Source organism: Rhinoraja longicauda, chromosome 24 (assembly GCF_053455715.1).
Source record: "Rhinoraja longicauda isolate Sanriku21f chromosome 24, sRhiLon1.1, whole genome shotgun sequence".
Taxonomy (NCBI): Eukaryota; Metazoa; Chordata; class Chondrichthyes; order Rajiformes; family Arhynchobatidae; genus Rhinoraja; species Rhinoraja longicauda.
In genome coordinates this window covers 25,930,167-25,942,566 of record NC_135976.1, presented here as the reverse complement: position 1 = coordinate 25,942,566, position 12,400 = coordinate 25,930,167, and the positions used below count along the sequence as shown (strand labels likewise).

Sequence of the window (12,400 nt, the reverse complement as noted above, 5' to 3'; positions counted from 1 at the left end):
GGGAGGGAGGAGGGAGGTGTGGAGGGAGGAGGGGAGGGGGGAAGGGGGGGAGGGAGGGGGACCTCCCCTTTTCCCAGTACCCCTCTTTCCCCGTTGGGCCCGTCCTCGTAGTGTTTCCATTGTAACCAGGAGGAGGGAGGTGTGGAGGGAGGTGTGGAGGGAGGAGGGGAGGAGAGGGGGGAGGGAGAGGGGAGGGAGGGGGTAGGGGGGGAGGGGGAGGGGAGGGGACCTCCCCTTTTCCCAGTACCCCTCTTTCCTCGTTGGGCCCGTCCCCGTAGGGTTTCCATTGTAACCAGAAGGGGGGGAGGGAGGGTGGAAGGAGGGGGGAGGGGGAGAGGGATGGAAGGGTGGGCCCGTCCCCACACCCCCCATTCTCTCCTCCCCCAGCCCCACTCTTACTCTCCAAGTGTGCCCGTTGGGCCCGTCCTGATCTGTGTATGTCAAGTGACCACTATAGCTCACTTTTTTTTTTTTTACTAAAACTCAGATCTTGTATATATTTTTTTTTGGGGTTTGACCTGAATTATTTGATATATTTATTTGTTCGTATCAGCGATTGCGGCAAAACGGTGAACAGTAGCGTGACGGTTTTCGCACCGCCTTAATCGCCAACCTCCCAAACGACCGGCCGTGATATTTTCATTTGATTTAGTCGCATGTTTTTTAAGTTACAGAGGTTTTAAAGCGCTGCCCCCCCCCCCCCCCCTTTTCAGGGGGGCGCTGCGGTGCAGATTTAGTCTTCAGCTTGTGATGTCACAATGCCCCTGTGAGATGAGCTCGAGCTGACCCCCCTTCAGCGTGTGATGTCACAATGGACAAGCAGCTGCTATTGGGTGTCTAATCTTTACAAATTTACATCTTTTTATTTTTAACTTTTTTTTCAAGGTCTTCAGCTTGTGACGTCACAATGCTTGTGTGAGATGGTTGCTACATTGTTGCGAAAAGCAAATGATTGTTGTTTAAAGTTGTGTTTTTTATTGCAAGTCACTTAACATACACAGATCAGCATGGGGCCCCTATTCCCTCCCTCCCCCCCCCTTCCCCCCTCAACCCCTTCCTCCCCACTCCTTCCCACCTCCATCCCCACTACCTCCCACCCTCCTCCCCAACTCCCTCCCCACCTCCCTCACCCCTCCCCCCCTAACCAGATGTGCAGCACTTTGGTCAACATGGGTTGTTTTTAAATGTGCTATACAAATATAATTGACTTGACTTGACTTGCAATAACAAAACAATCAGTGCTTTTCTGGAAACTTTTCGAAACAATGTAGCCGTCACAAGCTGAAAACTAAATCCTTTTCTGGAAACTTTTCGAAACAATGTAGCCGTCACAAGCCACAAGCTGAAAACCAAATCTGCACCGCAGCGCCCCCCTGAAAAAGGGGGGGGCAGCGCTTTAAAACCTCTGTAACTTAAAAAACACGCGACCAAATTAAATGAAAATATCACGGCCGAGCGAGCGCGAGATTGGCGATTGAGGCGGTGCGAAAACCGTCGCGCTACGGTTCGCCGTTTTGCTGCAATCGCTGTTACGAATATATCAGGCCAAACCACAAAAAAAAATATACACAAGATCTGAGTTTTAGTATTATACTAGAACAAGTGTGCCCGTTCAAAGCGGGCCCGTTGGGCCCGTCCCCACACCCCCCATTCTCTCCTCCCCCAGCCCCACTCTTACTCTCCAAGTGTGCCCGTTGGGCCCGTCCTCCTGATCTGTGTATGTCAAGTGACCACTATAACCTTCTTTTTTTTTTTTTTTCCTAATCAGATGTGCAGCACTTTGGTCAACATGGGTTGTTTTTAAATGTGCTATACAAATATAATTGACTTGACTTGACTTGCAATAACAAAACAATCAGTGCTTTTCTGGAAACTTTTCGAAACAATGTAGCCGTCACAAGCTGAAAACTAAATCCTTTTCTGGAAACTTTTCGAAACAATGTAGCCGTCACAAGCCACAAGCTGAAAACTAAATCTGCACCGCAGCGCCCCCCTGAAAAAGGGGGGGGGCAGCGCTTTAAAACCTCTGTAACTTAAAAAACACGCGACCAAATTAAATGAAAATATCACGGCCGAGCGAGCGCGAGATTGGCGATTGAGGCGGTGCGAAAACCGTCGCGCTACGGTTGGCCGTTTTGCTGCAATCGCTGTTACGAATATATCAGGCCAAACCACAAAAAAAAATATACACAAGATCTGAGTTTTAGTATTATATAGATAGATAGAAGATAGATAGATAGATAGATAGATAAATAGATAGATAGATAGATAGATAGATAGATAGATAGATAGATAGATAGATAGATAGATAGATAGAAGATAGATAGAAGATAGATGGGCTGCAAGGAAAAGCCTGGGAACTATAGACTTGTGAGCCAAACATCCGTGATAGGCACGTTATTGGAGAGGCAGCATGGATTTGTACATGCAAGATCGTGTCTTACAAATCTAATTGAGTTTTTTGAAGAAGTAACCAAAAAGGTTCACAAGGGCAAAGCCTTAGATGTCTATACAGACTTTAATAATATTTGAAACTAAAGGGAGTATATTAGGCCACTCTGTTTTACTCCTCCTGCTCTCCGACCCTATGACCTTTTTTCATATCTTTCATTCATTTGTTCTATATCTCGCTACATCACCGTCTATAACTCTTATTTCTCTTTCCCCTGACTCTAGTCCAAAGAAGGGTCTTGACCCCAAACGTCACCCATTCCTTCTCTCCAGAGATATTGCCTGTCCCACTGAGGTACTTCAGCATTTTGTGTCTCTCTTCGGTTTAAATCAGCATCTGCAGTTCCTTCCTACACAGTACTGTTTTATGTTCTAATCTGCTCGACCCACAGAATAATGCATTCCTTTCTCTCAGCATGATACAGTTTCTCACTTCAGAGAGATCAATTGAGTATGGGATACGGTTTTCACAAATATTAATGTATTAGAATTATTCTTTCCACACTTTTGGCCTAACATCTAATTTGGTACAAATCTCAGAAATTGGAATCTACCAGGATTATCAGAGATTATTGAAGCCAGTTAAGGAGGCTGACAGGTGACAGCAGGTAAAATGGCAAACATTTTATTGAAACCTTTTTATGAGTTAATTTCCCAAATATACACAGCTTTATGAGGGCTCACATGCTTTCCAAACAAACTGAGAAGACAGGAATGTGCTTTTCATTGAATTATTTTTTGTTAATTTTAAGGAATTAAAAGTTTTACACCATTCATCCATTCATTCTTCTTGATGAGGTTTCTAATGCAACATAAACATAGAAAATTACACAATTAATATTAGAATATTGGATGTTAAAGCATTGAAACAAAACTGTCTAGATCTTTTAATTAAAAGAAATGGACATCTTTCCATTTTAACCAGGCTAGTACATGTGGCCTAACTTTTACATATTTATAAAAGCATCTGGCATAGTAAATTGATTTCCATTGATATTTGATTTGCATATTTAAAAAAATTGATGTAATGTTTTTTAAAGAATCAGCATCCAATATTTGTTGTGAACAATCTTTAAATGTTCTCAAGAAGGAAGCGTGTTGCTTTAAATAAATAATTGTGCACAGTACATTTTGAATATATTATGGCAAAATGTAACGTTGTATTTTGAATCTTTTCAGACGTACACAATAAAGACTCCCCTTGGTGCTCAAAATCAATTTCTAAAGGGCATAATGAAACCACCATCTGATGAAGCACTGCAGAAAAAGAGAAAAGTGGTTTTAGACTTGGATACTCATTCAGACAGCTCTGAACAGAGTGATCTTTTGGTAAAATTATTTTATTACACAAATAATTACATTGAGCAATATGTGTACAGTAATTTTTCTAACTAAAAAATAACCATGAAGTTTAATGCCATGTTCAATTTACATTGTATTATCAGAACAGTTAATAGTTCAAACGCTAAGTGCCCTTTCAACAGTAGTTATATGATGACATGTGACTTACCATTATATTTAGTAAATTAAAATTTATGCAGAATGAATGCTTTGTACTATAAAATATACAAGCACTAATAGCTGTTGAATTAAAGTAGTGTAATGTGTCTGCTGCAGGAACAAGCAAAAGATAAAGCTATATACTGTAATACTTGTAAAATCCATACCATTACTTAATGTGTTCATTGGATTGAAAATGTTGATTGGATGAAATGACCTCGGGAAATACCAAAGCTTAGCAATCTTATGACTGGTAGGAATACTATCTCTTGCCTCTAACCACAGACTCCATAAGACTGATAATTGACTTTTTTATTTTAAATTGCTGGCCTACTAATGAGTTATAAGCAACACTTTTGAAACATGAACAATAGCTAATGGCCACTGTACCTTCAGAATATAGAGCAGGACTTCAATTCTGTCATCAAATTTATTGAATACTTTGTTCACAATTTATCATTGGTCATCAGGTTACAGCTCTCAACTCCTCTAAATGCTTTCCTTGCATACTGGCTGAAATTTGACAATGTGGGGCAAGATAAACAGAAGTGAGACCTTTTTTCAGAAGTGTTAGGAGAACAACATTTAGAGAAACCTTATGTCACAGAGGTGTACAGCCACAGAAACAGGTTTGTTTGCCCACATGTCCTTACTGTCCATTGTACTTGCCTACATTGATCCCATTTATTTGCATTACGTCTATAGTCTGATATGCCTTGGGAGTTCAAATGCTTCGTCAGATACTTTTTAAATATTGTGAAAATATATGCCTCCACCACCTCCTCAAGCATCACCTTGGTGGTTCTAATTCCTCTCTGTTGAAAAAATCCTCTTCAGATCGCCTCTAAACTCCTGTGTCTCATCTTGCACCTCTTGTTTTAGGCACATGTAAAAAGATTCATACTATCTACCACATTAACCACCTCATAATTTTGTATACCTCCTAGCAGGTCATCCCTCAGAACTCATGGGAAAACAGACAGCCTATCCAGTCTCTCCTTACAACTGAAATACTCAATATGGACAACATCCTGGTGAATTTCCTTTGTACCCTCTCCCGTGCAATTGCATTCTTCCTTTAGTGTGATGATCAGAACTGTACACAATATTCCAGATGTTGTCTAGTATTTTATAAAGTTATAACATGACATACCTGCGCTTATATTCTATGCCATAACTGATGAAGGCAAGCATCCCATACACGTTTCTCATCACGCTGTCTACAAGTCATAAGAGTGCTGGACATGAAGCACTTTTAAAATACGGCCTCTATTATAATGTAGGAAATCATGGCGGTCAATTCACACACAAAACAAAATACGGAGGAGAAATGCCTGATGATAAATGGTTCATCTATGGCCCCCGTCCGTCAAAAATGTGAATGTAGGGAGGACTATTTTTTTTTAACTGCAATAGAGAATGGTGAGTGTTTAGATTGTGTTTTGCCATAACTAAAACGTATTCCTTTTGCCTTCACACAAAGAATATATGCTGATATACATTCATGAGAACAATTTCTTCAAGGACCTAATGAGGATGCACATCCTTGTATCAATGCAAATACCTGTGCTTTGTTCAGTTCATTTATACAGTTATGCAGGTGCTAAGAGTAATCTTATAGAGGTGCATAAAATCATGAGGTGATTAGATTGGGAGAATGCACAGAGGCTTTTTCCCCAGGTATGGAATCAAGAACTAGAGTGCATAGGATTAAGGTAAGAAGGGAAAGATTTAACAGGCACAAGAGTGGAACTTATTCACACAGATGATGGTGAGTATATTGAATGAGTTACCAGAGGAAGTAATTACAATCGGTACGTTTTAGTAGGAACTTGAGGGGCAACGTTTTCACTCAGAGGTTGGTGCTTATATGGAACAAACTGCCAGAGAGTGTAGTTGAGGGTAAACAACAATTAAAAGACATTTGGACAGGTACATGGATAGGAACGGTGTAGAAGGAATTGACCCAAATGCAAGCAAATGGGATTATCTTAGATGGGACAGCATAGATGAATAGGGCCTTTTCCTAATTAAAACAAATATTTTCATCTAGGTCCCTGCAATCTCTTTTCTTGCCTCTCTCAATACCTGGGATGGATCCTATCAGGCCCATGATGTTTAATGCTCTTCAAGAGCCCCAAAGCCACCTCCTTCCAGATCTCAAACTGTCATAGCTTATTAGTATTCCCCACAATGATCTCACTGTCCTCCATGTACTTCCCCTTGATGAATACAGATGCAAAGTATTCATTTAGTACCCTCTAACTCCAAACATCAATTATTTCCTTTATCCTTGAGTAGTCTTAGCTTCTCCTTACTTACCCTCTTGTTTTTAATGTATATATTAAAAGGCACGGGATTTGCTTTAATGTGACTAGTCAGTGACATTTCATGGTTCCTTTTGGCGCATCTGATTTCATCTTTCTCAACCTTACATATGCTTCCTTTTCCTTTTTGATGAAATTTACAACCTCTTTGGTCATCCAAGGTTCCCTTACCTTGCCATCCTTATCCTTCCTCCTTGCTGTAACTTGCCAGTCATGAACTTAAATGATTTTCATATGTCAGATGTGGACTTATCCAATAACAACTGCTTCCAATTTCCTCTCCCTAGCTCCTGACTAATAATGCTGTAAAGTTGCCTGACTCCAATTTAGTACCTTCCGACAAGGTCCGGACATATCCTTATTCAAAACTGTCTTACAATTTATGGAATTGTGATCACTGTTCCCAAAAAACTCACCTGAGATGCCAGTCACCTGGCCTGGTTTGTTTCCCAGCATAAGGTCTAGTATAGTCCCTCCCTGAGTTGGACTATCCAAACTTGGTTTCAGGAAACTCTTTTGGATGCATCTAATAAATTCTGCCCGATATGAGCCTTTGGCACTAATGCAATCCCAGTTAATATTGGGATAGTTAAATTCGTCCACTACAACAATCTTGTTATTTTTGCATCATACTGAAATCTGTCTACCATGTGTTCTTCTATCTCCCAGTGGTTATTGGGAGGCCTATGGTATAATCTCATTCGAGGGATTGTACCTATCTTTTATTTTTGAGCTTTACCGATATTGCCTCAGTAGATAAACCTTCCAGTATGTCCTCTCTGAGTACCACCGTGACAATTTCCCTCACCTCTTTTACCTCCATCTCTATCATGTCTGAAACATAAAACCTCTGGAACGTTGAGCTGCCAGTCGTATTCCTCTGGAAACCACATCTCACTAATGGCCGTAATATCATTGTTTCAAGCACTGATTCAGGCTCTAAGTTTATTTGCATTATCAACAATATCCTTATTATGAAATAACACAATAAGTGGCACAGTGGTGCAGCGGAAGAGCCTCACAGTGCCAGAGATCCAAGTTCGATTCCTGACTATGGGTGCTGTCTGTGTGGCGTTTATATGTTCTCCCTTTGTATGTGACCGTGTGAGTTTTCTCCGGTGCTTTGGTTTCCTACCACATTCCAAGTTTGCAGGTTTGTAGGTCAATTGGCTTCAGAAAATTGCCCCCAAATAGAGTCATACAGTGTGGAAACAGGCCCCTCGGCCCAACTTGCCCACACCGGCCAGCATGTCCCAGCTACACTAGTCCCACCTGCCTGCATTTGGTCCATATCCCTCCAAACCTGTCCTATCCATGTACCTGTCTAACTGTTTCTTAAATGTTGGGATAATCCCAGCCTCAATTACCTCCTCTGGCAGTTTGTTCCATACACTCACCACCCTTTGTGTGAAAAAGTTAGCCCTCAGATTCCTATTAAATCTTTTTCCCTTCACCTTAAATCTATGTCCTCTGGTCCTCGATTTACCTACTCTGGGCAAGAGACTCTGTGCATCTAATGTATAGGATGCGAAAGTAGGATAACATTGAACAAGTATACGATGGTCGGCTTGGACTCAATGGGTCAAAAGACCTATTTCCATGCTGTATCTATTAAATAAATACACTTCAGCCCATCAGTTTCACCATATTTCCTTAACCACTCTCTGCCTTTTCTTCCTTTGAGATATACTGGCCCTAACCTCTATCTTTCCATCAGTCTTTCCATTTGTTGACCAGATCTGGTTAGATTTATTTCACAGCCCATGTTGGCTGCCAGCTTTAGTAACTTTGAAAACTGTAATAGCATAACACACAGCTCCAATGTTGAACAGATGAATGTCTAGACACTTCATTGTATTTTGTTGATGTTCAAGTTCTTTGATATAGAACATAGCACAGGAACAGGTCCTCTGGCACACAATGTCTGTGCCATTACAAGAAACTAATCTCATCATCCTATGCATGATCTGTATCACTCCATTTGCTGCATACCAATGTACCAATCCAAAACCCTCTTAATCACCCTCTTGGCTTCCCAACTGTTATCAGGCAACTGAACGGTCCCCTCAACAGCTAGAGTGCGGTCCTGATTTCCCATCTACCTCATTGATGACCTTTGAACTATCTTGAATCTGATTTTATGAGACTTCTTTGTTATGTCTTGCACTGAATATGGCACCCTTTATCCTTTATCTGTGCACTGTGGGCAGTTTAATTGTATTTATGTAGTTTTTTCTCTCATTGGATAGCATGCAGACAAAAGATTTTCACTGTACCTTAGTACACATGACAATAATAAACCAAACTAAGCTTAAAGCTATGCCCTCTAGCCTTTGACATTTCCACTATAAGAAAAGGGTTCTGATTGTCTACCCTATCTATGCCTCTCTTAATGTTATATATTCCCATAACGTCTCCCCTCAACCTCCAGTGCTCTAGAAAAAAACAATCCAGATGTGTCCAACCTTTCCTTGTAGTTGCAGTAAAACCATCTAATCCGGGCTTTACTGCACTACTTGTGTTACCACTTTTAGAAAACAATGGACCTGACCTTGAAGATCCCTTTGCACATCAGTGCTGTTAAGTATCTTGCCATCAATCATTCGAACCTCCGAAGTGTGACACCCACACTTAGTCAGATTGAAGTCTATCTGCCATTTCTCTGCCCATTTCCATCGCTGATCCAAATCCCACAGTATATATCTAAAATAGTAGATAAATGCAAGGTATATACTCTTTTTTTATATTTTCTCATGATGTGGATTTAAACTTTAGTTACACCAAACAAATAATTTGATTCATTCTACGATGTTAAAGGAAATATGTGAAGTTATTATTGCTTTTGTGTAATCTGGAATATGTGACCCACATTTTCTTTCTTTGGAAAATAATAAAATAGAGCATGATTCCAGAATCTGAAATGTTCAGAGATTTGTATAAAGGAAACTCAGAAGCTGCTTGTCTCTTTGGAAAACCATTCCAACAGGTATGTCATGATTAAAGTTATAAATACTTGAGAACAGACATGTCACACATAAATGTTTTTTGAGAAAAGATTATACAAAATTATATCTTGGAAATGTTCTCCAGCAATGTGGAGGGTGGAACAGCTTGGATGCTGAGAAGTCATTACGGGAGGGCTGGAAGCTCTTTTGCATTTGTGACATGAAGAAGATATCATTACTTGATAAGGATCAATGGCAAAATGGTGCTTGTGGCAGAGAAACTACAAATAGCTATGCGATGTAAAATATTATTAACTACCATGCACTAATATGACCTTTACAGTCTAACAATCTTGCACAGTTATAAATGTTAACAACAACCATAACTTCAAACTGCATGTATTTTTCTTCAACTTTAACTCTGACTGCAGATATCACCTGAAGCAGTTTGTTCCCATCTGCACAGAACATCTTGGCTCTATTGCAGTTTGTTACTTTGTATTTTTTTATAAACCTTGTACTAATCTAAATATGTTGATCAGATTTTCCTTTATTAAATTTTGCAGTTGTGCAGTCCAGCAAAGCCCAAAACTTATGGCAATGCTCTGAAAATGGCTGCTGTTAAGAAGATGCGAAAAGCAGGGTGGGAAGCTGTCACAAAGGAAAGCAGAAAAAAAAGAATGAAAATAGCAGAGAAAATATTTTGAATTTATTTAGATTATAGTTTATATTTCTTAAGATTTCCTTGGACTTCCAGGGGAAAAAACCGTTTCTCTGTAACTTCAAATATAATTTTAATGGTAAGTTATTTCAAATCGGTTGATGTATTTAATGAGGAGAATACTCTAATTTTTCAGGTTTTCAAATTTGAATAAAGATATACTGCTGTAAGAAGTTATAGGACTTCTCTACATTACAGCTTAACATGGCTCAGGCCATTTAACAAATGTTTATTGTTTGACTTCATTAAAAAAAATAATGACCAAGTTCTCAAACTTGTTTAGAAATCCATATTATTAGAATTTTTACAGAATAGTTTTTTCTCTTATTTGGAGTCAAAATCTCCAACTGACCTTTGGGTCTCCTGTTGCAGATGATGAGGAATGGTAGGACACATCCTAATCCCTTTCTTGTTTATTAGATTTGCCAGAGGACGTTTTCCATTTTAAAACTATTTTTACATTGGGCAAGAGAAATGTCTTTGTTGCTAGGAATGACATTAGGCGCAAATAGCAATGCAGTTTATCATTAAATGATAAAATGCATATTTTTTTTGTAAAATTGAAATTTCATGGAAGTGAGGATGTTGCCATCTGCATTGTTAAGCTGTGGTAGACCTCAATGCGGCAACCAATTTTCATTCTTTTTAGCAATCAGACTTCACATTAACAGCTGAAGAATCCAGTAAAATTTTGCAAATCAGGAATATAGTTTGCAAAAGGGATAAATGTTTGTTGCAAGTAGAAGGTCAGTCTTGCTAAAGGTGTGTCACACAACAAAGCAGTAAGTCAAAGAGATTAATATAATTGATGGTTCACTAATTACTAGCTTGTGATTAAACAGATTGATTACATGCTGCACTTTTCTACATTAATGGAAGGTTTCTGCCATAGAGCATAGCATTCCAATTCAATGAAATTCAAATGTAAGTTTAACTTACTGAGATGATATTCTATTTGAAAAACCTTTGCAGCAAACAGTAAAAACTAAACACATTAAACTAATGATACATTTGTTCTTGTTCTTAAAATATTTGAGTGTTTGTTCTATACTAAGATATTATTGATGTTAATAAATGATAAATATTTAAACTATGTTTCTGTTATTTAAATGCCAAAATATATAAATGTCCATTACATGATTCCCTTGTCCTTTCAAACAAATCCTCCAGAGTTCACTCAACAGTAAAAACATGAAACAAAGTCACAGGGAAGGTAAGAAGGGGGGATGCTGTCAGTAATTGAGTGTATACTTCATATGATATAACAAATTTATTCACAAACTAAATTCGAATGATTTTGTTAGGGCAATGGTAACGTGATCATGTCTTTGGGTGAAGGTTAGAAAACAGCACCTCGTGAATGGATGATTTTTTTTGATTGGTGAGAAATAAGACTGGGAGTCCTTTGATGTATATTTTCTTGTTACATTTAAATGCCTCCAAATTAGGTTAAAAGAATACAGTTCTGACAATAATGGATCATTAAAAACTTGACATTCAGATTCCTATTAAATCTTACCCCTCATCCTATACTCGTCCTCTGATTCTTGATTCCCCTACTCTGGGTAAAAGACTCTGCATTCCCTTTTCTATTCTCCTCATGACTATATACACCTCTATAAGATCAGTCCTCAGCCTCCCATGCTCCAAGAATTAAAGTCCTAGCTTGCCCAATCTCTCCCGATAGTCAGGTCCTCTAGTCCTGGCAACACCCTTGTTATTCTTCCCTATACTCTTTGCAGTTTAACTACAGTGCATTCAGAAAGTATTCAGACCCCTTCACTTTTTCCACATTTTGCTACATTACAGCCTTATTTTAAAATTGACTCCATTCATTTTTTTTATCATCAATCTACACACAATACCCCACAATAAAAAAAGCAAAAACAGGTGTTTAGAAATTTTTGCCAAGTAATTAAAAAGAAATAACTGAAATATCACATCTACATTAGTATTCAGACCTTTTACTCAGTACATTGTTGAGGCACCTTTGGCAGCAATTACAGCCTCAAGTCTTCTTGGGTATGATGCTACAAGCTTGGCACACCTGTATTTGGGTAATTTCCCCCATTCTTCTCTGCAGATCCTCTCAAGCTCTGTCAGGTTGGATGGGGAGCATCGATGCACAGCTATTTTGAGGTCACTCCAGAGATGTTTGATCAGTTTCAAGTCCAGGCTCTGGCTGGCCAACTCAAGGACATTCACAGACTTGTCACAAAGCCACCCCTGTGTTGTCTTGGCTGTATGCTTAGAGTTATTGCCCTGTTGGAAGGTTAACCTCTGCCCCAGTCTGAGGTCCAGAATGCCCTGGAGCAGGTTTTCATCAAGGATCTCTATCCTTGCTCTGTTCATCTTTCCCTCAATCCTGACTAGTCTCCCAGTTCCTGGTGCCATTTGGCATTCAGGCCAAAGAGTTCATCAGACCAGAGAATCTTGTTTCTCATGGTCTGTGAGTC

The 12,400-nt window shown here is 39.3% G+C and overlaps 1 protein-coding gene across 1 annotated transcript in view; it reads left to right on the top strand.

Annotated features, from left to right (window-relative positions):
* The window catches only part of sycp1 (synaptonemal complex protein 1), a 74,417-nt gene extending 64,487 nt beyond the window's left edge, over positions 1 to 9,930 (top strand). The window contains exons 23-25 of the mRNA XM_078420325.1: positions 3,631 to 3,780; positions 9,178 to 9,264; positions 9,790 to 9,930. Of these exons, the coding sequence (XP_078276451.1) occupies positions 3,631 to 3,780; positions 9,178 to 9,264; positions 9,790 to 9,930 (378 nt within the window). The remainder of the gene's footprint in view (positions 1 to 3,630; positions 3,781 to 9,177; positions 9,265 to 9,789) is intronic.
* Positions 9,931 to 12,400: the final 2,470 nt, after the last annotated feature.